The sequence below is a fragment of the Pogoniulus pusillus genome, chromosome 7, assembly GCF_015220805.1.
Source record: "Pogoniulus pusillus isolate bPogPus1 chromosome 7, bPogPus1.pri, whole genome shotgun sequence".
NCBI classification, from domain to species: domain Eukaryota; kingdom Metazoa; phylum Chordata; class Aves; order Piciformes; family Lybiidae; genus Pogoniulus; species Pogoniulus pusillus.
The window spans coordinates 7114316-7139889 of NC_087270.1; the positions used below are offsets into that span (position 1 = coordinate 7114316).

Genomic DNA, 25574 nt, shown 5'->3' on the forward strand with positions numbered 1-25574 from the left:
GTTGTCCTGGATGATCTTGGAGGTCTCTTCCAACCTGGTTAATTCTATGATTGTTTAACCAAGAAGCTAATCTGTCATGACCAACACTGTATATATTTAGTTCACTAAATTGTTAAGTGTTTCACAGAGGTCTGTTTTTAATGTGGTGGTTGAGGAGTTTGTTTGAAGTTAGAAACCATTGAGAATAACTTGGGAGTTCTCTGTTTTCCTGTACATCTTCTCATATAGTAAATACCCTGCAAAAGCAACTCCAGGAACTGTAACCCTTGCAGACCTAGTGTTTATCTTGACTGTTGGGGCTGAATACACGGAAATCCCCATAGGAGACCCTCTAAGTTTATTTCTTTCCAGAAGTAATTTAGTATGAGACCTTGCCATAACTGTCATTTTGTTAGAAACGTGGATGCTTATTCAGCTTCAACATTTTCATAGCACAAAAGTTACGTATTCCTTTGTTATTGGAAGTGGTAAGATGTCATAAGCTGTATGTCCTAATGAAAGCTTGATGTACTAGCACACAGCTCATAGCATGGTTGGTACTCCTGCCTTTACTAGATAAGTGTTAATAATTCCTTAGTTTGTTTTATCTGGGACACTACCCAGGATGGAGGATAATCCCAGCTTTTATAACATAGGTAGATTTGTCTGAATCTTAAGTTTCAGGCGGTTGCAATTGATACCCAAGGCCTGCACACAGGGATAACTTAGATCCAGCTATAATTAAGAATCCCCACTAACGATACAGATGACAGTTGGTTGCCTGTTAATAGGGTTATTCAACCCTTCCCTGTGGGAAGTCCTGTAGTGTTATCTTTACCAACTAGACCGGTTTGAACTGAGACTTCACCTTTCTAGAGGCTGTTTCAGATTGTGATATGTTTGTTTGATGTCTCTCTTGGCTCTTATGTAATGAGAATGAATTACGGGAAGAGACACAGAGGCATTAGATAAGGCACCTCAGCACGGAGCAAAAAATTGGGGTTGTCCTCTCTTGCTTATTTAACTTTGTGATTCTGGGTGTCATTAAAACAAGTATTTTCCCAAGAGCTCCTGCATTAATTATGCTCTCTGTTCCCAGTTTGACATTTGAGATGCCAGAGTATAGTTTGCAGAAGGATTTTTAGGAATACCAGAAGAAAACCTATTGCAAAATCACACAGTATCACAGTATCATCAAGGTTGGAAGAGACCTCATAGATCATCAAGTCCAACCCTCTACCACAGAGCTCAAGGCTAGACCATGGCACCAAGTGCCACGTCCAACCTTGCCTTGAACAGCTCCAGGGACGGCGACTCCACCACCTCCCCGGGCAGCCCATTCCAGTGTCCAATGACTCTCTCAGGGAAGAACTTTCTCCTCACCTCCAGCCTAAATCTCCCCTGGCGTAGCTTGAGGCTGTGTCCTCTTGTTCTGGTGCTGGCCACCTGAGAGAAGAGAGCAACCTCCTCCTGGCCACAACCACCCCTCAGGTAGTTGTAGACAGCAATAAGGTCTCCCCTGAGCCTCTTCTTCTCCAGGCTAACCAATCCCAGCTCCCTCAGCCTCTCCTCGTAGGGCTGTGCTCAAGGCCTCTCCCCAGCCTCGTTGCCCTTCTGGACACGCTCCAGCATCTCAATGTCCCTCCTAAACTGGGGGGCCCAGAACTGAACACAGTACTCAAGGTGTGGTCTAACCAGTGCAGAGTACAGGGGCAGAATGACCTCCCTGCTCCTGCTGACCACACCATTCCTGATGCAGGCCAGGATGCCACTGGCTCTCTTGGCCACCTGGGCACACTGCTGGCTCATGTTCAGGTGGGTATCAATCAGCACCCCCAGATCCCTCTCTGTCTGGCTGCTCTCCAGCCACTCTGACCCCAGCCTGTATCTCTGCATGGGGTTGTTGTGGCCAAAGTGCAGCACTGGGACTTGGAGCTATTGAACCCCATCCCCTTGGACTCTGCCCATCTGTCCAGGTGGTCAAGACTTTTGTCTTCAGAGCTTGATGCTCGGTATACAACCACAACATATGAAATAGATTATTCAATAAGTGTTCCTTAAATGAGATAAAAATGAGATATGGGCTCTTTGCTCCTGACGTTTTAGAAGAGGGAAGGTGCTACTTTCTGCCACAAAATCGTTCAGGCTGGAAATGGCCTTTGAGATCATCAAGTCCAACAGTTACCCCGGCACTGCAAAGTTCATCTTTAAACCGTGTACCTAAGCACCACTCCACAGATCTTTTAAATCCCTCCAGGGATAATGGCTTCACCACTTGCCTAGATGTCTTGTTCCAGGGCTTAGCAAACGCTCCCAGTGAAAGAAACTTGCGGCCGTTTCGTCTCACCCTACACCACCTGGTACGCGGGCGAAGAGCCCTGCCCACGCCTCCCTCCAGCCTCTTCTCCCTTAGCTGTGGGGAGCGAGCGCCGTCCAGCCCCGGGCGCGGCTGCCTCTGCCGCCCCTCGGCAGGTACGCGGGCGAAGAGCCCTGCCCACGCCTCCCTCCAGCCTCTTCTCCCTTAGCTGTGGGGAGCGAGCGCCGTCCAGCCCCGGGCGCGGCTGCCTCTGCCGCCCCTCGGCAGGTACGCGGGCGAAGAGCCCTGCCCACGCCTCCCTCCAGCCTCTTCTCCCTTAGCTGTGGGGAGCGAGCGCCGTCCAGCCCCGGGCGCGGCTCCCTCGGCAGCCCTTCGCCTGCCCAGCCGCGAGCGGTCCCTCGGGGAGCCGCCCTGGCGACTGCCGCGGGCAGCGTCCCCAGCCGCGCCGGCGCCCCCGCGGGAGCGGCCCGCAGCGGCCGCGTTTCGTGCCCAGGCGAGGGAGGGAAGGGGGAATTTTGGGGAGGCGGAGAGAGAGACTTCGCTGGAAATGGAGCGGACCGGAGCGTGGAGCGCGCAGCTGGTGGAGTTCATGTGCTGCATGGGTCAGTAGCGCAGCCTGGCTCTGGGCTGGCAGGGCTGCCTCTGCGAGAGAGCAGAGCTCTCCCTGCAAGGAACTTCTCCGCAGACCCTTGCAGTGGGTTACTTCTCAGTTTGGGGGTTTGTTTCCTAGTCAGCTGCCTGTCTTCTGGTTACTTCAGCTGGTGGGCTCTACTTTGAGCTCTAGCATGCTGAATGCTCTTGCACTGTGTTTTCTTCCTAGTGTGCATTTGCTTTTCTGGAATAATGATTTTTTTTTCTCTTCTTAATTAAAACCCACACACAGCTGTGATGAGTTTTGCTGTTTGGCTGGGATTTGTTTTGTCAGGTTTTGTTGTGTTGTTCCCTTTCATTCTGGTGTTTTTCACAACGTGACAGCTTTTCTTGTTACACATCTGTCTACATCAGGTACAGAGTTTTCCTGCGGGTGTTTGTACGATGTGTACACATAAATAAAAGGAGGAGTAAGTTTCTCCTGTGTTATCTATCTTGGCATTTTAATTGACAATAGATTTGTAATTAGTAGATACAAGAAGTGGGGTTGAATCTTTTTTTTTTCACTGTGTTCAAAGTAGCATTTCCTAAAGTCTAAAACTTGTGTGGTAGTTTGACAAAGCTAGCTGAGGTTGCCTTAGGAGAAAAGGCACTTGGGGGCAAGAATGCTAAAACTTGTGTTCCTTTTAAAACAACTACCCATAAGGAAACAGTTACAAGTGAAAGTATTTCTTGGTTTCTTTTCCTTCTGAGAATTTCTTGTTCTCTGCTTGTACCAAACCAGAGTTTCTGCTCTATTTGTATAAATAACTGATGTTGGAGATGCTGTCCTGCTTAGGTGAAGGCTGTAGGGGGAACGTGTGTCTAGCCAAAACTTCATCAGGCAGATGTTATTGGGTTGTGTGTTGGGGTTTTTCTGTTGTTTGTTTTCTTGTTTGGTGTATTTGGGAGGTTGTGTTTGTTGTTTTGTTTTGTTTCTCATCAGCACAGCCTCGTTCTTTAGTTCAACTTTTATTCCTCTTTTTGGGCCCTCGACTAGCATAAGAGGGTATGAAGCTGCAAAGTGAGGGGAAAAAAGCATAAGCCAGAAACTTAGAAGATCTCGAGCAGCATGGGAAAATGTGTTTAGGGAGCAGCAGATATTCTGTACAGAGCAGAATGTACATGTACACTCCGTGTCTTGCTAGTAGACCTCTTTGCCACAGTGAACTGTGACTGCAGGAGTTGCAAGTGTGTTTAAAAAGTAAAAAAAGCCTCTATGACTCTTACATGCACACAGAATGTCTGAGTCACCTAAGGGAGGAGTACACATAGGCTTTGCTGGCTTTTCCTTGCCTTGTTTTTACACTCGTTCCTGAATACTCCCCACTGTTGGGAGCAGCACACAGTGCTCTGCTTGGCCCAGGATGGATGCTTGTATAATCTCACACCGTTTACACCACTGACTTGAAAGCCCATGAGTATGGACCTTCTGTGAATTTTTAGGTTACTTTGCCTATTTTTGACCATTCTGAAAAGAGTGGTTTTTTTAAATGTAAAGTGCAAAATCTGATTGATTCATCTAGCGATGACACTAACTGTGAAAGGTTTTGTTACCTGAGCTCCTTTCTTATTCTCAGCCACAGTACAAATAGCCTGAGTCAATGAACCAGCTGCAGTTTTGTTGTACAGGGTCTTAAGGGATCTTGCTATTTTAGGCTTGCACAGATGGTCTCAGTCCTAATGCAGTGCAGCTCCTCCTCTGGGGAGCTCCAAGGCTGTGAATGGGGTCTGTAGCATTTGTGCTGTCTGGTGACCATACCTAGGTTCGTGGAGGTAAGTTAGCTCTTGTGCTGGAGTATGCATCAAGTGTTTCTCTACTGTGGCTCAGTGGAATACAAGAATATACTTGCATCCATAAGGGGAGTGCTTTTGTACCCCAAGTCTGTGGCTTTTATTGCTTCTTTTTACTATTTTGTGGGCAATGCCACGCTTAGGGAGTAAACTGCTGGTAGTGACTGGGGCTTATAACTGGGTTAGTGGACATCCCTGTTTATTTTATAGAGGATTAAGGAAAAGACAGCCCTTTTTCTGACTGAAGCTGTAGCTCATCCATGCGTGTTGGGACAAGGGTGATACACCAGTCAAAAAGCATTGTGATTATAAAAAGCCAGCTTTCATATAGTATGAGATTTTTCTATTGCTAAGTACTTCAATAATTCTTTGGATTCAGTAGTAGTGATAATACTTAAAAGTTTGTTTGGATCTTTTTAGTATGTTTTTGGGAATGGTTGACTTTTCCTGGGAATCTACGTTTATGTTAGTGATGCTGCTGTGGTATCAGTGGGGTTCTTGCCCTGCAGGAACTCACCCACAGTTTCTGCTCAAAACACTTTTTCATGATATGCTGTGATGTGCTGCAAAAAAACCCCAACATTTGTGTGCTGTTGTTCAGAGCTTTTGCAGACTGTTCTGATTTTTGAACTTCATTGGAATGCTAACTTTATAAAGCTCTCATTAAAAAAAATCATAGTCATCTGCATTAACTCTTCTCTTTTTATTTTCTCCCCTTCCAGATGAGCGAGACAAAGTGCAAAAGAAGACCTTCACAAAATGGATTAATCAGCATCTCATGAAGGTCAGTTGATATTTGTGATGTCTGGATGACTGATTGCTACAGTAATGATTATGTCTCTTACTAAATGTTTGATTTCAGGATGCAGCTGTGTTGCAGATAATGAGGAATATCTTAAATGCTGGGATTTATGCATGTACTTTGAGGAGTCAGGGGGGAGTTGAAATGTTGCTGTTGAGTATCCCAAGGTGATCTAGTTCAATATTTAAGTTTGAAATTAAAATTAGTCAAAGCTTAAGTGACATTATTTCTCTCTACAAAGCTAGACTCTCTGCTAGCATTGGAGTGTCATGACTGGTTTTCTTTAAGTACTGTTCTCAGGAGAGAGAACTGACCTTAGGAAGGAGAGCTCTAGATCATTGTGTGGTATAAGTATGCTGCTCATGGGTTAGAAACAGAGGCTTTCTAGGGATGAAAATTATTTTTCAGTATCTTGTCTTTTTTGAATAACAATAAACATTTTCTTGAGAACATCATTTCCCCAACCTCTATAGCTTTTGGTTAACAGAAAACTGAAAGCTGTGAGCCTGCATGAAGAATGGTGTGGCCAGCAGGAGCAGGGAGGTCATTCTGCCCCTGTACTCTGCACTGGTTAGACCACACCTTGAGTACTGTGTCCAGTTCTGGGCCCCTCAATTGAAGAAGGGCATTGAGATGCTTGAACGTGTCCAGAGAAGGGCAACGAGGCTGGGGAGAGGCCTCGAGCACAAACCCTACGAGGAGAGGCTGAGGGAGCTGGGATTGGTTAGCCTGGAGAAGAGGAGGCTCAGGGGAGACCTTATTGCTGTCTACAACTACCTGAGGGGACGTTGTGGCCAGGAGGAGGTTGCTCTCTTCTCTCAGGTGGCCACCACCAGAACAAGAGGACACAGCCTCAAGCTATACCAGGGGAAGTTTAGGCTTGAGGTGATGAGAAAGTTCTTCACTGAGAGAGTCATTGGACACTGGAATAGGCTGCCCAGGGAGGTGGTGGAGTCGCCGTCCCTGGAGCTGTTCAAGGCAAGGTTGGACGTGGCACTTGGTGCCATGGTCTAGCCTTGAGCTCTGTGGTAAAGGGTTGGACTTGATGATCTGTGAAGTCTCTTCCAACCTTGATGATACTGTGACAGCATGGCCTTTCACTTCTAAATCTAACCTTCTGCTTCAGTGCCAACTGTCTGGCCCGGATGTTTCTCTGGAGAAAGAGGTTGTATAATTACTTAACTTGCCTTTTTTTTTCCTGTCTTCTTCTTCCTGGAGGTTGAATTTATGTAAAAGTCACATCATATAAAAATGTATCTGCTAACTGTCAGAATTGAAATTCAGTTTGAGTATAATATTCAGACACTGCTGGAAAAATCTGCTCGTGTTCATATGTTTCAGGGAGCAGCTTAATTATCTCTGCTTCTCGTGGCTGCTTTTGTGAGTGTTTGAGAAATAATGAATATGGAAGCAGAACAGAATTTTTTCAGGGATGTTTAAAATCCACTGGGTTTTTTTTCCCCATAAAGGTTTAAAGAATGCAGAATTCTGATTTCACATCAATTTGAAAACTGTGTAGCTCTTGGAAATGGTATGATGTAGGGAGCCAACAAGGCCTGGATGTGAGATTAATCTAAATTCTGTCTTTAGCAAGAGACCCTTCTTCCAAAGTGTTCTTTGGGTCTTTCCCACCATGAGTGAGCTATTAGCATTGGTCTTGACATCAGCACCTGTGCAGCACACAGCCTTTCTATGGACAGAGAGTCAGCAGTCACAGAGTGGCTTTTGGTACTTCTTGTCTCAATAGATATTCTTTTGTGGATTTGCTAGCTCTAAAGGAATCACACTGTGTAGAAACAGCTGCTCCAAGGACCCCCACAATGCAGACACCTCACTGTAATCATGGAATAGCTGAGTGGCCCCATATCCTTGTGGAAGTCTTTCTAATTGCTAATGAGTAAAGATGAAGAGTCTGGAGACCTGCAGCCTTCCCATTCTGGATTTTACCTTGTATTTGTATTATGAGAAATGCATCATTTGTCCAGTACTTCTGAGCAATTAGATCTAGAGGAAAAAAAGCATACAGGAAGATTGCCACTACTCTTGTCAGCAAAATGCAGTCTTCAGATTAACTTTGTCTTATTTAAATGGGGGTGATTGTTGCCATGTTTGTAGAGATTACTAATTTTTTTATGTGTTAAAGGTATGTATTAAAAGATGCAGTTTTAATTTTCTGTGGGGTGCAGAAAATCCTATCTGAAGCTTTTTGGAGAGCAGTCCTTGAATACAAGTTAAAAATGATGCCTCTCTTTACTGAAGAGCAGTGTTTGAATATTTCATTACTCTACATCATTGCTTTATAAAACATGCACAGTCATTGTTACCATACTGTCAACCCCTTTGGAGTAGCTTACAAAAGATTTAGGCTCTAAACCTGTGAGGAAATCAGGGTAAGGAGTTCACACTAAATCCTTTTGACTTGCTTGCCAAGGTCAGTGGTCTTAGGCCTTCATCTTCTAATAGTTCTCAGTGTGGTGATTGTAGAGGTAGATACAAATTGTTGGAGATGTGTGTCTATATGTACCACTGGCCTTGATTTTCATCTTGGTTTGCTTAGTTTAGAAATTGAAGGGCTGCTAACATACACAAGAATGGTTTGACTGTGGTAAAGGGTTGGACTTGATGATCTATGAGATCTCTTCCAACCTTGGTGATACTGTGTCTATAGCTCTTCCATTAGCTTGGAGTTTGTGGCAACTCTATCTTTTGTGGATACTCAGTTTGAAAGCAGTTAGTGATACAGTTGTCAAGTTTCTGGTCAAATTTCTGTTCTTACAGCTTTGTTTCTAGAGCAGTGACTTGCACAGAAATAAAACCCCAGACTTTCAAATGCTCTCTGTTAAGACACAATGTCATATTTAGAAAATAGGGGAGGGAATGTAGAAATTACAGTATCACAGTATCACCAAGGTTGGAAGAGACCTCACAGATCATCAAGTCCAACCCTTTACCACAGAGCTCAAGGCCAGACCATGGCACCAAGTGCCACGTCCAATCCTGCCTTGAACAGCTCCAGGGATGGCGACTCCACCACCTCCCCGGGCAGCCCATTCCAGTGTCCAGTGACTCTCTCAGTGAAGAACTTTCTCCTCACCTCAAGCCTAAATTTCCCCTGGCGCAGCCTGAGGCTGTGTCCTCTTGTTCTGGTGCTGGCCACCTGAGAGAAGAGAGCAACCTCCCCCTGGCCACAACCACCCTTCAGGTAGTTGTAGACAGCAATAAGGTCACCCCTGAGCCTCCTCTTCTCCAGGCTAAACAACCCCAGCTCCCTCAGCCTCTCCTCGTAGGGCTGTGCTCAAGGCCTCTCCCCAGCCTCGTCGCCCTTCTCTGGACACGCTCGAGCAGCTGGACACAGCACTCGAGGTGTGGCCTGACCAGTGCTGAGTACAGGGGCAGAATAACCTCCCTTGTCCTACTGGCCACACTGTTCCTGATACAGGCCAGGATGCCATTGGCTCTCTTGGCCACCTGGGCACACTGCTGCCTCATCTTCAGCTACTATCTACCAGTACCCCCAGATCCCTTTCTTCCTGGCTGCTCTCCAGCCACTCTGTCCCCAGCCTGTAGTGCTGCTTGGGGTTGTTGTGGCCAAAGTGCAGAACCCTGCACTTGGCCTTGTTAAATCTCGTCCCATTGGCCTCTGCCAGGTCCCTCTGCAGGGCTCTCCTACCTTTCAACAGATCCACAGCTGCTCCTAGCTTGGTGTCATCTGCAAACTTACTGATGCTGGACTCAATCCCCTCGTCCAGATCATCAGTAAAGTTATTAAACAGGACTGGGCCCAGCACTGATCCTTGGGGCACACCACTAGTTCTGTTCTTCATTGCCCATCTTTTGCTGCATTTGTCTCAAAGCAGGGAGATGTGTAATATATCAGAATGCAGTGTACAAGGTAAGTGCCTTGTCAGCTCAGTTGACTGGTTAAGCATGTAATTGTGTACTTTGCTAACCTAGAAGCATAGTCATTGCAGAAATATTTCCTCCAAATCATCTTGAGTTGCATACTTTGAGAGACAGGTACTTAATGTGTTATTTGCAAGATTCAGCTGTTTAAGTTATCTTTGAATTCCACAGCTTAGGATCAAGTGGAATGTCATTCCATTTTTTAAATACTGAAGTTTTACTTTTGAATTGATACTAGATTGTTCCAAGGACTGATAAGAGCTTTTCACTTGCTAAGGCTGCTGTTTAGTGTCTGATGGTGGGGCTCCAGTTTAAATGTTATCTCTTATTTCTTGTTGACATATGGGTGGGAGAGGTAAGATAGTGAACTTTAGACTGGCCTGCTGTTGTATGAGCTTCTAGGGAGAAACTTGGATGCCAGCCTATCATGTCAGTGGAGTAGAAGTCTCCTCTTTTAACTTCCCCTAAACCTGTGTTGGCCTATTGATCCATGTCCTTTTGGAGAGCCTTCCTACCCTCAAAGAGGTCAGCACACCCAGTTTAGTGTTCTGTGTGCTAAAGATCCTGTGAGCAAGAAAGTTTTTTAGAAGTAATTGGACAAAAGTCTTTACCAACAACTGGTTTTAGATCAGTGTTCAAAATCCTGTACTTTGATGCAGTGGTAGCACACAGGAGAGAGAGAGCACAGGGTTTTTTTTGTAGTGCTGGAGGGCCAGACCCAGAGAGTGGTGGTGAATGGTGCCACATCCAGCTGGCGGCTGTCACTAGTGGTGTCCCTCAGGGATCAGTGCTGGGCCCCATCCTCTTTAACATCTTCATAGATGATCTGGATGAGGGCATGGAGTCAGCCATCAGCAAGTTTGCAGATGACACCAAGCTGGGGGCAGATGTGACTGAGTTGGAAGGCAGAAGGGCTCTGCAGCGGGACCTTGACCACCTGGACAGATGGGCAGAGTCCAAGGGGATGGCATTCAATAGCTCCAAGTGCAGGGTGCTGCACTTTGGCCACAATAACCCCATGCAGAGATACAGGCTGGGGTCGGAGTGGCTGGAGAGCAGCCAGACAGAGAGGGATCTGGGGGTGCTGATTGATACCCACCTGAACATGAGCCAGCAGTGTGCCCAGGTGGCCAAGAGAGCCAGTGGCATCCTGGCCTGCATCAGGAATGGTGTGGTCAGCAGGAGCAGGGAGGTCATTCTGCCCCTGTACTCTGCACTGGTTAGACCACACCTTGAGTGCTGTGTTCAGTTCTGGGCCCCCCAGTTTAGGAGGGACATTGAGATGCTGGAGCGTGTCCAGAGAAGGGCAACGAGGCTGGTGAGAGGCCTTGAGCACAGCCCTACGAGGAGAGGCTGAGGGAGCTGGGATTGGTTAGCCTGGAGAAGAGGAGGCTCAGGGGAGACCTTATTGCTGTCTACAACTACCTGAGGGGTGGTTGTGGCCAGGAGGAGGTTGCTCTCTTTTCTCAGGTGGCCAGCACCAGAACAAGAGGACACAGCCTCAAGCTGTGCCAGGGGAGATTTAGGCTGGAGGTGAGGAGAAAGTTCTTCACTGAGAGAGTCATTGGACACTGGAATGGGCTGCCCGGGGAGGTGGTGGAGTCGCCGTCCCTGGAGCTGTTCAAGGCAGGATTGGACGTGGCACTTGGTGCCATGGTCTAGCCTTGAGCTGTTTGCAGATCAGCTCATCAGGGAAACTCACAACTTTTTTGTTGTTACACTAAAGTTTAGGTGAGGGAGAAATTTAACATGATGAAGAAAATTAAGTGACAGTTGAAAAAGGAGGAGATTGTACAGATTGATATAGGATTGATGATAAGCATCATCACAAAATCTTCCTTGCAAGAGAATAGGTAAAGCAATCTAAGGAAAAAAATACTGTGTCACAGATTTCAAGTTTATTTGATCCTATTAATGCATGCAGACTTCATGACTACTTTGGAGCAGGAAGGAGAATAACTGAAACCAGCAAATGAATTATGCATGAAATATCTGATAGTCTGAGTGCATCGATATTTTTATGGTGTGCAGTGCTACTGAAACAGTTGAGTGTAGGTTTTTGTCATCCTTTTTATTTTGATATTTGAGTGTTTTTTTTTTTTTAATACAGATGCTCATGTATGGAAGATTGACTATAAGAATAATTCTGTTTACTGTGATATTGGTGTATGATGAAATATAAACAGTTAGGACTACTGTACTAATATATTGAATTCATTCTCATGTTGTAGGTTGTTTGCAGCTAGCTCTCAGAATATTTTCCTTAGTATTATTTATTCTTTAGAGGTCAGAGGAAATAAAATTCTACCTTTTGCTATTAAATGTTGGCATTTTAATCGTTAAATTATGCAGGGAATTGTTTTTTTTTTTTTAATCTATACACTTTTGATGTATCTGCATTTAATAAGTTTAGAAACACTCTGTCTTCGTGTGAGGCCATTGAAATTGTGCCATTGACCCCTGTGGGATTAGTATTTGTCTCATTATGTGGACCCCAGACAGTAAGAAACTTCCAGTGTTCAGTCTTAAACCTGCTGTAGAGTCATAGAATCATTTAGGTTAGAAAAGACCTTTAAGGTCAAGTCTGACTGTTTACATTGCCTAATCCTCCACTAAACCGTAACAGTTTAGGTTGGAAGAGACTTCTAAAGGCTGTCCAGTGCTTACTGCCCTGCAATAAGCAGGGTCACGTTTCAATATATTGGGTTTCTCAGAGCCCTGTCCAGTCTCACCTGGAATGTGTCCAGGGATGAGGCATCTACCACCTGTTTGGGCAGCCTGTTTCAGTGCTTTGCTCTGAAAGCTCACTGTCAAAAATACCCTTCTTCTGTCTAGTCTGTATCTGCCTTCTTTTAGTTCAAAAGTACTACCTTATGTCCTATTGCAACAGGCCCTGCTAAAAGAGATTGTTCTCGTTTTTCATGTTGGCCCCCTCTAAGTTTATAAAGGTGACCATAAGCTGTACCTAAAACCTTCTCTGAGCCTTTCTTCCAAGAGGAGGCACTCATCTGTCTGACCGTTTTTATTGTCTTACTCTGCACTCAGGCCAACAGGTCCATGTCTTTCCTGTGCTGAGGACTCTAGAGCTGGACACAGCTCTGGAGGATTTTCACCAGAGCAGTGAAGGTGTATTGGCTTTGGTCTGAATCAGTGTACCTCTGTAGTTAGAAACTGTGAAAGTCAGATTTGCTGGCTGAGTTTGATGTTATTAGCATTACTTTTTTAATACTTGAAACGATCTCTGATCAAAGTTGCAGTTGATGACACATAACACAAAGGCTGCAAAGGAGAGGATGAATTGGAAGCATGAAGAGTGAAGACCAGCAGTGGCAGTGTGTAACTGGAACCTCAGTGTTCCTTTGACTGTAGGTAAGATCAGACAGAAGGCTGTTGGCAGTTGGAGGCATTGAACTGGAACAAGAAGGTTGACAGTAGAGTTTTGGTCACTTACTAACGTGGCAGGCACAGGAATGTGTAGTAACAGAGAAGATCAATCATCTGTGTAACTGACAGGAAGAGCAAGATGTGAAGGTCTGCAGTTGAACAACTACAAAGGTGTCCACAGTAGCCTATGCAAGGAAGAGACATTGATGTGGCATGGCTCAGCTCATCTCCAAGCAGATGTGAAAGCCAGGTCAGGGCACACTTGTTGTTTTCCTGCCTGCTGCAGGAATTGGAGTGGTTGCCTCTGGTGTAGAGCAGTTTTGTGAGAGAAGTGCCAGCCAGGAAGACCTTCAGCCTGTCAGATTCAGGCAGTTGCTAGCAAAGCTGCTACTTGGGTTTAGATTGATGGGGAGGGATTGCTTCCAGTTTTAAAAGGGAAGGTAAGTTAACAGCAAAGTGATTGCAAAATCCCAGGCTCACCTTTCAAATCAAAGAGAGAAGTGAGAGGTAAAAAAGTGAACAATGAACTTCTAAGCAACAGAACTGGGGAAAGCAATAGGCAGTCTCCTGGGAAAGTAATGTAGGAGAGGGAGGAATGCAGGAGATCTGGCAGTCATTGAAGGCACTTGTGTTGGAGGCACAAAGGCAGGCTGCAGAGAGGTATGAAAGATAGAATAGATCATATAGATCAAACTGCTGCTTTTAGGATATGTGTGAGCTACAAAGGAGCTATACAAGAGGTGGAAATAAGGACAGCAGGACTCAAGATTTGAATAAAGAAGTTAGTGAAGCTAGTTCTGTAATAATGTCAGAACGTGAAGAAGAAAGAAGTGCAGCTGTGTTACTGAGGAACAAGTGAGAAATAATATGGAGTGTGTAGAAGAAAAGTCTGAATTCTACAAAATGCTAACTTGCCAAAACATGTTTTGATAAAATGAGAGTGCAATTCAGATAAGGGAAGAGCAGGTCAAATAATACTCAGGTGTACTTTCTGGTTGCATGACTTCGTTCACCCAATGGTTAGGAACTAGTTGCAGTGATTCAGATTTTATCATTCTATTGAACAATTCAGAGAGGACAGAGAGCTCCTAGGAGTCTGCAGTTGCAGTAAGCATAATGCCTCTCTCCCAAGCAGAAGAAAAGAATGGGCAGTTACAGACCTCACAGAGTAATTTCTGTCCCCAAGAAGACCAGGTAACAACTGGCCTTTAAAAGCAGACAGACAAAGGGGCAGCATATATATCTATATTTGTTGACATGCTACCACTTGTTGGTTTATTAGCAGATTACTGTCACAAAGCTTGAATGAAAGGATCCCAAACATAGTTAGCTTGGATGTTGCCATCAGTAACAGCTGCAGCTGTTAATTCCACCTGGCTCTGGGAGGCCACATGCATGAGCAGGGACCTGTCTCATTTTCACCTAGAGATGGCATCCAAGCACCTGCTGACCTTGCTTTGCCATGTCCTCAAGTGAGCATTTGAGTTCTGTTACTTCATCCTTGTGGTGATGCTCTTGGTTTTCTCATGCTGCAGCTGTACCCTTCTAGACTTAGGCCTTTTGTCACCTCAGCAACAAATAGGTCCCTCACCCTGCCACGTTGTTTCCAGGTTTATCATGTGCATTTGACTCTGTGAGCTTGTGCCCAGAGAGCTCCAGGAACTACAGGTGAGCTCCACACTCTGCCTGGGGGCCAGAATGGTGCTAAGGAGGCAGAGACAGCTTGTAATTGTGCATTTTTGTGGACACATGCTGGCGGGAATGTGGTCTTGACACTCGGCTGCACAAGCCTTGGTCTTTGCTGCAACCAGAAGTTGTCAGCCATCTGTAACAAAGCTGCAGAAGAGAAGTTTTCTTGGAAAATCAAGGACAGATTATGATAATTGAGTTTGTTTAGTCTAAAACAGAGGACTGACATGATAATGTGTCCTCGGTATGTGAAAACTGATTATGCAGAGGCTGGTGAAGAAGTGTTTTGTGAGGTCAGGCTCTAAGTGCCTGTGGGGAGATGCAGGTTAGTTTACAAAGGCAGATCTAATTTGAAGATTAGTAAGGGAAAATCCCCCTCTTTGAAAAGCAAGTAAGCATAATAAACCACTGACTTGCGTGCAGTACACTGCAGAACTTCCTTTGTGTGAATTTTCAACAATGAATTAGTGAAGTACCTCTGGCAGGTTTTAACCAAATTCATGGCTGCTCCGCTGCACTGGGTCAGGTGAGGTGATCTGTTCAGTCATTTGTAGCCTTTCAGTTCATAGAATCATAGAATCAACCAGGTTGGAAGAGACCTCCAAGATCATCCAGTCCAACCTATCCCCCAGCCCTATCCAATCAAATAGACCATGGCACTAAGTGCCTCATTCAGTCTCCTCCTGAACACCTCCAGGGATGGTGACTCCACCACCTCCCTGGGCAGCCCATTCCAATGCCAATCACTCTCTCTGCCAACAACTTCCTCCTAACATCCAGCCTAGACTTTCCCTGGCACAACAGCCTTCTAAGGCCCAGCCCTTCTCTGGCAAAACAACATTCAGCTTTGTGTCTTAAAGCTGATCATTGGCAAGTTACTTACTAAAACTTCTGCTTTCATTAAATCAGTGGTTTCAACCTGCAGCAATCCCACAGTTCAAGTGAGAATGCTCTCATTCAGTGGGCTGCACTGTGAAGTGAAACTTGGCAAGGTTTGCATTGCATGAATTATTAATCCTTACTTATGCTTTTATAGGTAAAACATGTCAGAAAGGGGGAAGGATAGATGTCACAACTCATGCTTTTAAGCAGATTGTAAGCCACACTTAACAGTTTTATGTACTGAGTTACTATGTCCTAACAACCAGAATATATGGTTGAGGAGTAGGTAGGCTTTTATGATGTGCCTATGTGCGTTGTGCTTTTAAGGTTCATAAGTATTTTTATGTAGTTTTATGCAAAAAAGCACTTGACCAAGGAGTACTGCATGGAGGAGAGACGTGGACATGCTGTGCATTAAAGTCACAAATGGTGCAAGAAGTACTAGTGAGCTGGGAATATACATGGAGTTGTGTGGGACCTTGTGTAACATACCATCTGTCCATCATGTGTCCTGAGGGCTGTCTGCAGAATGAAGATTACCTTGTGTGCTAGTTTGAAGCAGGGTAGAATGTTTTGGTGAGAAGAATAGATCATAGGCTGTGAAAGGAAAACAGTGGTGATGTCTACTCCCCTCAGAGTCTTGCTGAAGAGGAAAGGAAAACATTAGATAACACTCTGGCCATTTTTGTCTCACACTCTGCCTTGGGCTGCTGACTGAGCTACATCTCTCTAACACACCTTCCACTCACCTCTGCTTCTTAAGCTCTTGGTTGAACCTCTCTTCTTCTTTAGGACTGGGGTAAGGTTGAGAGGGGCAGGGGGAAGGTGCAGGGGTGGTTGAGAGCCCAACATGGGCCTCGAACCCACGACCCTGAGATTAAGAGTCTCAGTCTCTACATAAAGATATATGATGGTTTGGGTGTTCCCCACCCCCCCACACTTTAGAAATCACCCAGACTAGACTCAGCCAGCTCTGGGAATATAAATGAAGCTATTTATTTACTGCTAGCACTATATACAAGCAGATATTTACAGTATATACAGTTATAGACAGAAATAGACAAGGTAGAAGGGAATACAGAAACACAACAGCCCTCCCAGAAACCTGAGTCCTCAGGAGGGGCTCTCAACCACCCCTGCACCTTCCCCCTGCCCCTCTCAACCTTACCCCAGTCCTAAAGAAGAATAGAGGTTCAGCCAAGAGGTTAAGCAGCAAAGGTGAGTGGAGGGTGTGTTAGAGAGATGCAGTCCAGCCAGAGTGTGAAACAAAAGTGCCCAGAGTGTTATCTAATGTTTTTGTTTCTTCTTCAGCAAGACTCTGAGGGGAGTAGACATCACCACTGTTTTCCTTTCACAGCCTATGATCTAGTTCTTCTCACCAGAACATTCTACCCTGCTTCAAACTAGCACACCTTGTTGAAATAAATGGTAATTTAGGCTGGATAAATGAACACTTTGGGACTTTAAATTGTATCAATAGATTTTGTTTTATCTTAGCAGATACTTGTTTCTGCCATTGTTGTGAATCAATGTAGTATGGGCTCCACTCAGATGGATTAATCACAGTATCAGTATCACAGTATCACCAACGTTGGAAGAGACCTCATAGATCGATTCTCATATGTAAAGTTACAAGCATTCCTCTAAGGCTGTTTGAAAAGTGAAGGTAGTGCTGTGGTAATGAATAATCACAACAGGACATGTAGATACTCTGAGTGACTGGACCAGTGTTGGTTGGCTGAAGAGAACCTTTCAGAAAGCCCATTAGTTCTAAAAGAGTTGAGCTGGAACAGACACAAGATTTATCTTTAATACAGGAGGCAGAAAATAAGGAGGTTTATATTTAAGACATTTGATTACACTTACACAGTTGATTACATTTACACAGTAAATGATGTTTCAGGTATCACACAACTATTGAAATGTAGAAAAGGACTCATGGGTGGTTTTTTTTCCCTCCTGTTTTATGTGCATGTAAGATTATGCACCTGCTTATGTATTTGCTGATTGGGGATTAGGAGAATTTTGGAATGCACTACATGAAATCCAGCATAGGATAAGAGGAGTAATATAAGGACAAGGTTTATTAGTGGCCTGATTTTTACTCTTTTAATTGAGCCATGGCTCCATCTTACAGCCATACAAAAGACTAGTTTATTGAGAGACACTCAGAGACATCTAAAACAATTGAACAGTGATGACAAAATGTGAAATACAGTCTGCAAAAGCAGTGGGTGAGTTGGACAGTTGAGTTGTCTGGAAGAGATGCAAAGATCCAAGCTTAGATAGAAGGACAAGTCTTTAGAGGGGTGGAACATGGGAGGTGCATTCAGATCATAAAAGTTCTTACACCAGTAGAATCTAGAGCATTGGCCAGGTGAGAAAGTAAAGAATTAAACCAAAGATGTGACCAAGGAGGAATCTTTAATTAGGAAATACTCATTACAAAGAAAGATCATGTGTGTTGAACTCACTTTGTGTGGGAGACTTGTTTAAAGGTGGCTTAGTGAAAGTGTTTGAAATGATAAAGGGACTTTAGGAAGTGGAGTAGTATTAGCAATGCCTGCTGTTTGAAAAAATCACTATCCAGAGGCAAACAGCTGGAAAACTACCCCTGAGTATGAAACAAAGAAAAATTTATTTCAGTGAACTGCAGGAAATGTTTCCTGCAGAGTGGATCATCAGAATGGTGAGTAAAAGAATAGGCCAAAGGTGACTTTCAGACCACAGGACTTAAAACTGGATTCACCAGACTTTGCAAGTCTGGCGAGAGGGACCAGACACAGGTTTTCCCCCTGCTGGCTATGGCTGTGGGCTCTGTGCTGTTGGGCCAGAGTGAGCAAACTGGGGTGTCTGTGGTGACAGGTGTCCAGCTCTGGGGCATGTATGTATGTGCAGAGATGAGGGAACAGCACCATCTGCAGCCCAGTGCTCAGGCTGCCTGTGCTCTGCCCACGTCAGGGCTAGCCAGAAATCAAGCTCTGCCAGCACTTGTGTGCTTGCATATTTTTTAAGAGAGTGAGTGAAGTTTATCCCAGGACTCACCCATAATTATGGCCAGGGTATATGTTTACAGGGTTTTTGCTCCAGAAATAAAGTTTGCATTTTAAGTAAGGGACTAGATGATCTTGGAGATCTCTTCCAACCTGGTTGATTCTATGATTCTAAAGAATGTGAGAAACTCAGGGGGTGAGTGTCGATGCGCATGGAACTGCTTCAGCTCCCTGATCTCTTGGCCATGAACCAGAGCTCAGTGCCTTGCTGTGCCCATTGGCCTGTGAGGATGGAAATTCCCCAAGGTGGAGTGGCCCTGTGGTGCATCAAGCAGCACTTATGTGCTTTTCATGGGGGAATCTTAAGTCTGTAGAGCAAAGTGAGTAAGCTAGAAGATGTTTGAAGAAGCAGCCTGGCTTGGCAGGTCAGTCTTGGGGATGTTTTGACAATAGCATGCTGCATGGATCTTCTTGCAACCTGCTCAGAATTTTAGAGTGTTGCTCATAAATCATGCTGAATGTGTGTTGGCAGAGTTGTCTGTGAGATCTCTCTACATATATACTGGGTGTGCACCCACTGTATATATATGCACACAAGGGCCACAACCCTATTTTCCTGCTATGTTTACTTCTGAATTTAAAAAAAGAGTATGATTCTTTTGTGGTTTTGTAGAATCACCAAATGGTTTGTGTTGGAAAGGACCACCAAGGGTCATCTAGACAACCTCCCTACAGTGAGCAGGAGCATCTTAAGCTAGATCAGGTTGCCCTGTCTGACCTGACCTGGAGAGTTTCCAGGGGTAGGGCATCTACCACCTCTCTGGGCAACCTGGGCCAGCATTTCTCTGCACTTTGAGCTAATATATTAATTTCTTGTGTCTAATCTAAATATACCATTCTTTTTGATTAAAGCCATTACTGCATGTCCTGTTGCAGCAGGCCCTGCTAAAATGTAGAGGTGTGACAGTGCAGTGAGAGCAGCCTTCCTGTTTGTCCTGGGTGCAGGCACAGCTGCAGCTGAGCCCCGCGCAGCTGCTCCCATAACTGACCCTCCCCACGCTCTCTCCCAGACAGGTTTGGAAGGATGAATTTGGAGCAAAATGGAAAACCCTGTAGGCTGAGATAAATAGAGCTTAATAGAACACTACAAAGAGCAGGAATAATGGGAATAGATGATGATGATGCCAACAAAAGAATATATAAATGGAGCGAGATAAAAATGCTAATGGCTCACCCACCGCTTGCCGAGTGTGCAAAACCAACTGCATCAGCTCTCCCCTGATGTAGCAGCTATGGTGTTGTGTGATGGAATAATACTCCATTAGCTGATTCATTTGGGTGTGGCCCTTTCCAACTTCTTCTGAGGAAAGTTAACCCTATTTAACCAGACCAGGACATGGCTGGTTTGTGCAACCTGGGGCGCATCATCCTGAGTGCAATCACAGAGCACCTACAGCATGGCCAGGGGATCATAGAGTCATAGAATCAATGTGTCCCCTTGTTCTGTTGGTGGTTGCCTGGGAGAAGAGGCCACCCCCACCTGGCTGCAATGTCCCTTCAGAGCCAACCAGCACAGATTTAGGAGGGCCAGGTCCTGCTTGACCAACCTGATCTCTTTTTATGACCAGGTGACCTGCCTGGTGGACGTGGGGAAGGCTGTGGCTGTAGTCTACTGGACTTCAGCAAGGCCTTTGACACTGTGTGCCACAGCAAACTCCTGGCCAAGCTGGCAGCCCTTGGCTTGGACAGGGGCACTCTGTGCTGGGTTAAGAACTGGCTGGTGGTGAATGGAGCCACATCCAGTTGACAGCTGTCACTAGTGGTGTCCCCCAGGGATCAGTGCTGGGTCCAGTCCAGCTGGGTCTTCATTGGTGATCTGGATGAGGGGATTGAGTCCAGCACCAGTGAGTTTCCAGAAGACACTGAGTTGGGATTGCATGTCAACCTGTTGGAGGGCAGGAGGGCTCTGCAGAGGGACCTGTACAGGCTGGATAGATGGGCACAGTCCAACATTGTGAGTTTTAACAAGGCCAGGTGCTGAGTTATGCACTTCAGCCACAATAACCCCATGCAACACTACAGGCTGGGGAAAGAGTGGCCGGAGAGCAGCCAGGTAGTGAGGGACCTGGGGGTGCTGGTCGACAGCCAACTGAACATGAAGCAATGGTGTGCCCAGGTGGCCAAGAAGGCCAGTGGCATCCTGGCCTGTATCAGGAATAGTGTGGCCAGCAGAAGCAGGGAGGTCATCCTGCCCCTGTACTCTGCACTGGTCAGGCCACACCTTGAGTGCTGTGTCCAGCTCTGGGCCCCTCAATTTAAGAAAGATGTCAAGGTACTTGAACGTGTCCAGAGAAGGGCACCAGGGCAGGTGAAGGGGCTGGAGCACAGCCTTGTGAGGAGTGGCTGAGGGAGCTTGGGGAAGAGGAGGCTTAAGGGAGACCTCATTGCTCTTTACCTGAAAGGAGGTTGTAGCCAGGCGGGGGTCAGTCTCTTCTCCCAGGCACCCAGTGAGAGAAGTAAGTTCGCAGCTGCAAACTGTGCCAGGGCAGGTTTAGGCTGGACGTTAGGAAGAAATTCTTCACAGAAGGAGTGATTGGCATTGGAATGGGCTGCCTGGGGAGGTGGTGGAGTCACCATCCCTGGAGGTGTTTAAAAGGAGGCTGGGTGAGGCACTTAGTGCATGGTTTAGTTAATTGGAAGGGTTAGGTGATAGGTTGGACTCAATGATCCTAGAGATATTTTCCAACCTGGTTAATTCTGTGATTCTGTGATCTTCTGTCCATCTTTTTCAAGATTAAGCTGGTTTAGCTTGCAGAAGGGACAGTCCTTTCCCTTTTACCCATACCAGCATGAGCAGCTTTTGGTTTTATTGGGTCAAACTGCAGATTTTCCAGTATCTGGGCAACACAACTATTACATTTGTAAGAGATAGGCTTTGTGTGGAGGATGGATTGTTTTGTGATGTGATCCATGGCGTGTACAGATTCAGTTCTGTGAGTGTGGACACACAGGACTGTCTGAGATGTGTAACTGTATTCAGGACAGACATCAATGAAGGACTGAGCAGCAGGACTTAGAAAAACCTTAGTCCTTCTGTAGAAGCAAGTGAAGGCCAAACACCATGGCTTCTAAACATAAACTGTCTAGTTGTGTACATGGGCAGCTGAATCATGCCTTCCTTCTCTGAGAGTGCAAACAAGAATCAGGCAGACTGAAGACAGTGGGGACAGGTGTGCTCTGACATCAGCCCACAGAGGAGGAAGCCTGTGGGCCAGGGTCTTTAACTCAAAAGCAGAATTGTGCATGAGGTTGGAACCAATAACACCTCGGTTTGTAAGGACAACCAGATGTGTCAGCTGAACAGTATAATAAAGCTATGCAAGTTATGTGAGATATTAGATTGCAGCTTTCAGAGGCTGTTTCTGTCTTCATGGTCTTCATTTGTCAGCATGCTGTGTTCTAGTAGGAAGATCACAGCTCTGTGACTGCTGCAGTTGGAAGAGCTTTTTGATTTTTTTTTTTCACTAGTGCTTAGTGCACATTCTCCAAGGCACTAGACTGCAAAACTTAAGTTTGCTGGGAAACTATGAAAACTTCTCATGCTGATGTCAACGGAGATGAGAGTTTTCCTTACCACAGACATCATAGCACACATGCCAAAAGATGAAAATCAAAAGATTAATCACTTCTGAAACCGTGCCTTAAGTTTTCCCTGTCTCCTCTTGACTCATGAAGCCATTTTGCTCGTCTTTAAGTTTTGTCAGATGCCCCTTAGCCACTCAGTGTCTTCCACATCTTCCTGAAAGAATCTCTTCTCATGCCCAGATAATGCAATCTGCCACACTCACGTGGGTGTATTGCAAAACGTTGCCTGAGGCAGCACGTAAGCTACTTTGCACGTGGACCTTGCACAATCTAGGGCTGATAATTCAGTGATTTCATAGAAAAGCTATTAAAAAATATTATGAAGTGCAGCTGAGCTGAGTAGATACCACAAATCCTTCCATGGGCCCCCATCTGCACCTAATACTTGTGCTGTTAGGTGTTGTTAGGAGGCTGAATGTGGCAGCAGAACATGAGTGATGCAGGACTGTAAGCTTCTCCTCATGTGGCAGCGTTGCTTCTCTTGGAAAATGCTTTTTTAAAGGAAGCAGTCTGCTGCTTTGAGTGGATGTGGTGAAAGGCCTGGAACACAAACCCTATGAGGAGAGGCTGAGGGAGCTGGAGTTGTTTAGCCTAGAGAAGAGGAGGCTCAGGGCAGACCTCATTGCTGTCTGCAACTACCTGAAGGGACATTGTAGCCAGGTAAGGGGTGGCCTCTTCTGCCAGGCAACCAGCAACAGAACAAGGGGACACAGTCTCAAGTTGTGCCAGGGGAAGTGTAGGCTGGATGTTAGGAGGAAGTTGTTGTCAGAGAGAGTGATTGGCATTGGAATGGGCTGCCCAGGGAGGTGGTGGAGTCACCATCCCTGGAGGTGTTCAAGAAAGGACTGGATGAGGCACTTGGTACCATGGTCTAGTTGAGTGGCTAGGGCTGGGTGCTAGGTTGGCCTGGATGATCTTGGAGGTCTCTTCCAACCTGCTTGATTCTATGTGCTTGCTGCACACCAGTTGCTCAAATACACCTTTTTAAGTGCACATCTGCTGTGCAGGGTGTACCTGAGCTGTATGTGCCAGCATACCAAAGTAGTATGTCTGAAGTAATCAATCTTCACACCAGTTGTCAGGCAATGGCAGAACTATGGTATCTGTCCAAAATGTACTGCTGGCTTCCCTGTTTTGTCAGCTCTATGCCACTCTCTTCATAGACAGCATGAGTTAATCTCTGAAGCATCTGTGATTTCTACAGAGATAAACTGAGGAGGACAGTTGCCTCTAATACAAAAGGTCAACAACTGTGTGTTGTGAGAGGCAGATGGCAGGATAACAAAATTATTCTGCATTTAATGCAAAACAAAAGCAGACAGATTAGAAATGGTAGCATTTTCTCTTCCCTTCTGTAAGTCAAGTGCCTATACATTGAGCAACCCCTATGAGTTGAGTATTGAAACAAGTGCAGGCACTGATGTGTTGCACAGCTGTGCTGGTGCATTGTTTTTCACAGTATCACCAAGGTTGGAAGAGACCTCACAGATCATCAAGTCCAACCCTTTACCACAGAGCTCAAGGCTAGACCATGGCACCAAGTGCCACGTCCAATCCTGCCTTGAACAGCTCCAGGGACGGCGACTCCACCACCTCCCCGGGCAGCCCATTCCAGTGTCCAATGACTCTCTCAGGGAAGAACTTTCTCCTCACCTCCAGCCTAAATTTCCCCTGGTATAGCTTGAGGCTGTGTCCTCTTGTTCTGGTGCTGGCCACCTGAGAGAAGAGAGCAACCTCCCCCTGGCCACAACCATCCTTCAGGTAGTTGTAGACCTGATGTACTCTCATACCTCTAGCCTGCACTACAGCTTTGGGGGGGACAAAGCTGGTGAATGGCCTGGAACACAAACCCTATGAGGAGAGGCTGAGGGAGCTGGAGTTGTTTAGCCTACAGAAGAGGAGGCTCCGGGGGGACCTCACTGCTGTCTACAACTACCTGAAGGGACATTGTAGCCAGGTGGGGGTTGGTCTCTTCTCGCAGGCAACCAGCAACAGAACAAGGGGACACAGTCTCAAGTTGTGCTGGGGGAAGTCTAGGCTGGATGTTAGGAGGAAGTTGTTGGCAGAGAGAGTGATTGGCATTGGAATGGGCTGCCCAGGGAGGTGGTGGAGTCACCATCCCTGGGGGTGTTCAAGCAAAGCCTGGCTGAGGCACTTAGTGCCATGGTCTGGTTGACTGGCTAGGGCTGGGTGCTAGGTTGGCCTGGATGATGTTGGAGGTCTCTTCCAACCTGGCTGATTCTGTGATTCTATGATTTGCTCTGGCTGGTGATTCTACTTTCTTAAGGGAACAGGAGAGTGGCATGTCTTGCCTGCAGGACAGGGAGTAGTAGGGAATGCTCTCACAAAAACTTTCCCACTTTTATCAGAAGGTGTTTAGCACTCAGTTGGGCATAATTTTTTGAACAGAAATGTAAGAAGGTGTAGTTGTTGTGGGTCAAAATTCAAAGGCCTTTGTACTTTCCATCTTTTAAGCACTTAACATAATAAAATCTTGTACTAGGGTTTGTAACGACACCTACATGGCTTCCCTTTCTTTTTGCCACAGATGTAGTAGGAGAACATCTCTTCTGTTTCTTTGTTCATCTTAATAGTACCAGAGAATTTTTTTTTCTCTTGGATTTTTTTTTTTAATTAATTGCTCCCAGGATTTTTTTTTTAGTAACAGCTGAAATTAAATAGGTCACTGCCAGACCACCCTCCATCATCTTCAGTAAGTCACAGGAGAGGTGCCTGGGGACTGGAGGAGGGCAAACATCACTCCAAAAAGCATAGGAAGAATAGGAAGGAGGACCCAGGTAACTGTAGACCAGTCAGTCTCACCTTCATCCCCAGAAAGGTAATGGAGAAACTTTCCCTCAGTGCTGTCCTTAGGCATGTTGAGGACAGTGGAGCCGTTAGGAGCAGTCAGCATGGTTTTAACAAGGGGAAGTGTTTGACCAATTTGATAGTCTTTTATGAGGATGTAATCAGGTGCATTGATGTTCGTAGAGCAGTGAATGTGGTTTATCTTGATTTCAGTAAAGCATTTGACACTGTCTCTCACAGCATCCTTCTGGCTGAACTGAGGCAGTGTGGTCTGGATGGCCAAGTAGTGAGGTGGATTGTGAGCTGGTTAAAGGAAGAAAGTCAGAGTTGTGGTCAGTGGGATAGAGTCTAGATGGAGGCTTGTGACTAGGGGGGGTCCCACAAGGGTCAGTACTGGGACAGGTTCTATTCAATATATTCATCAGTGACCTGGATGAGGGCACAGAATGCACTGCTGGCCAAGTTTGCTGCTAGCACCAGTCTGGGTGGAGTGGCTGCCACACCAGAAGGCTGTGCTGCCATTCAGCCAGACTTGGTCAGGCTGGAAGGCAGGAAGAAATTTAATGAAACTCAACAAGGGCAAGAGTAGAGTCTTGCACCTGGGAAAGAACAACCTCAGGTACCAGTATAGATAGGGGACTGACCTGTTGGGAGGCAGCAAAGGGGAAACAGATCTGGAGGCTCTCGTTGATGGAAGGTTGTCCATGAGCCAGCAATATGCTCTCGTGGCCAGGAGGGGCAGTGCTGT

At 45.8% G+C, this 25574-nt stretch overlaps 1 protein-coding gene across 9 annotated transcripts in view; it reads left to right on the forward strand.

Moving 5' to 3' along the window:
* Positions 1-25574, forward strand: part of DST (dystonin) — a 337092-nt gene that overhangs the window by 102849 nt on the left and 208669 nt on the right. For all 9 annotated transcript variants that reach the window (XM_064145802.1, XM_064145796.1, XM_064145803.1 and 6 more), the window contains one exon: positions 5443-5504. In XM_064145802.1, coding sequence (XP_064001872.1) covers positions 5443-5504 — 62 coding nt within the window. The remainder of the gene's footprint in view (positions 1-5442; positions 5505-25574) is intronic.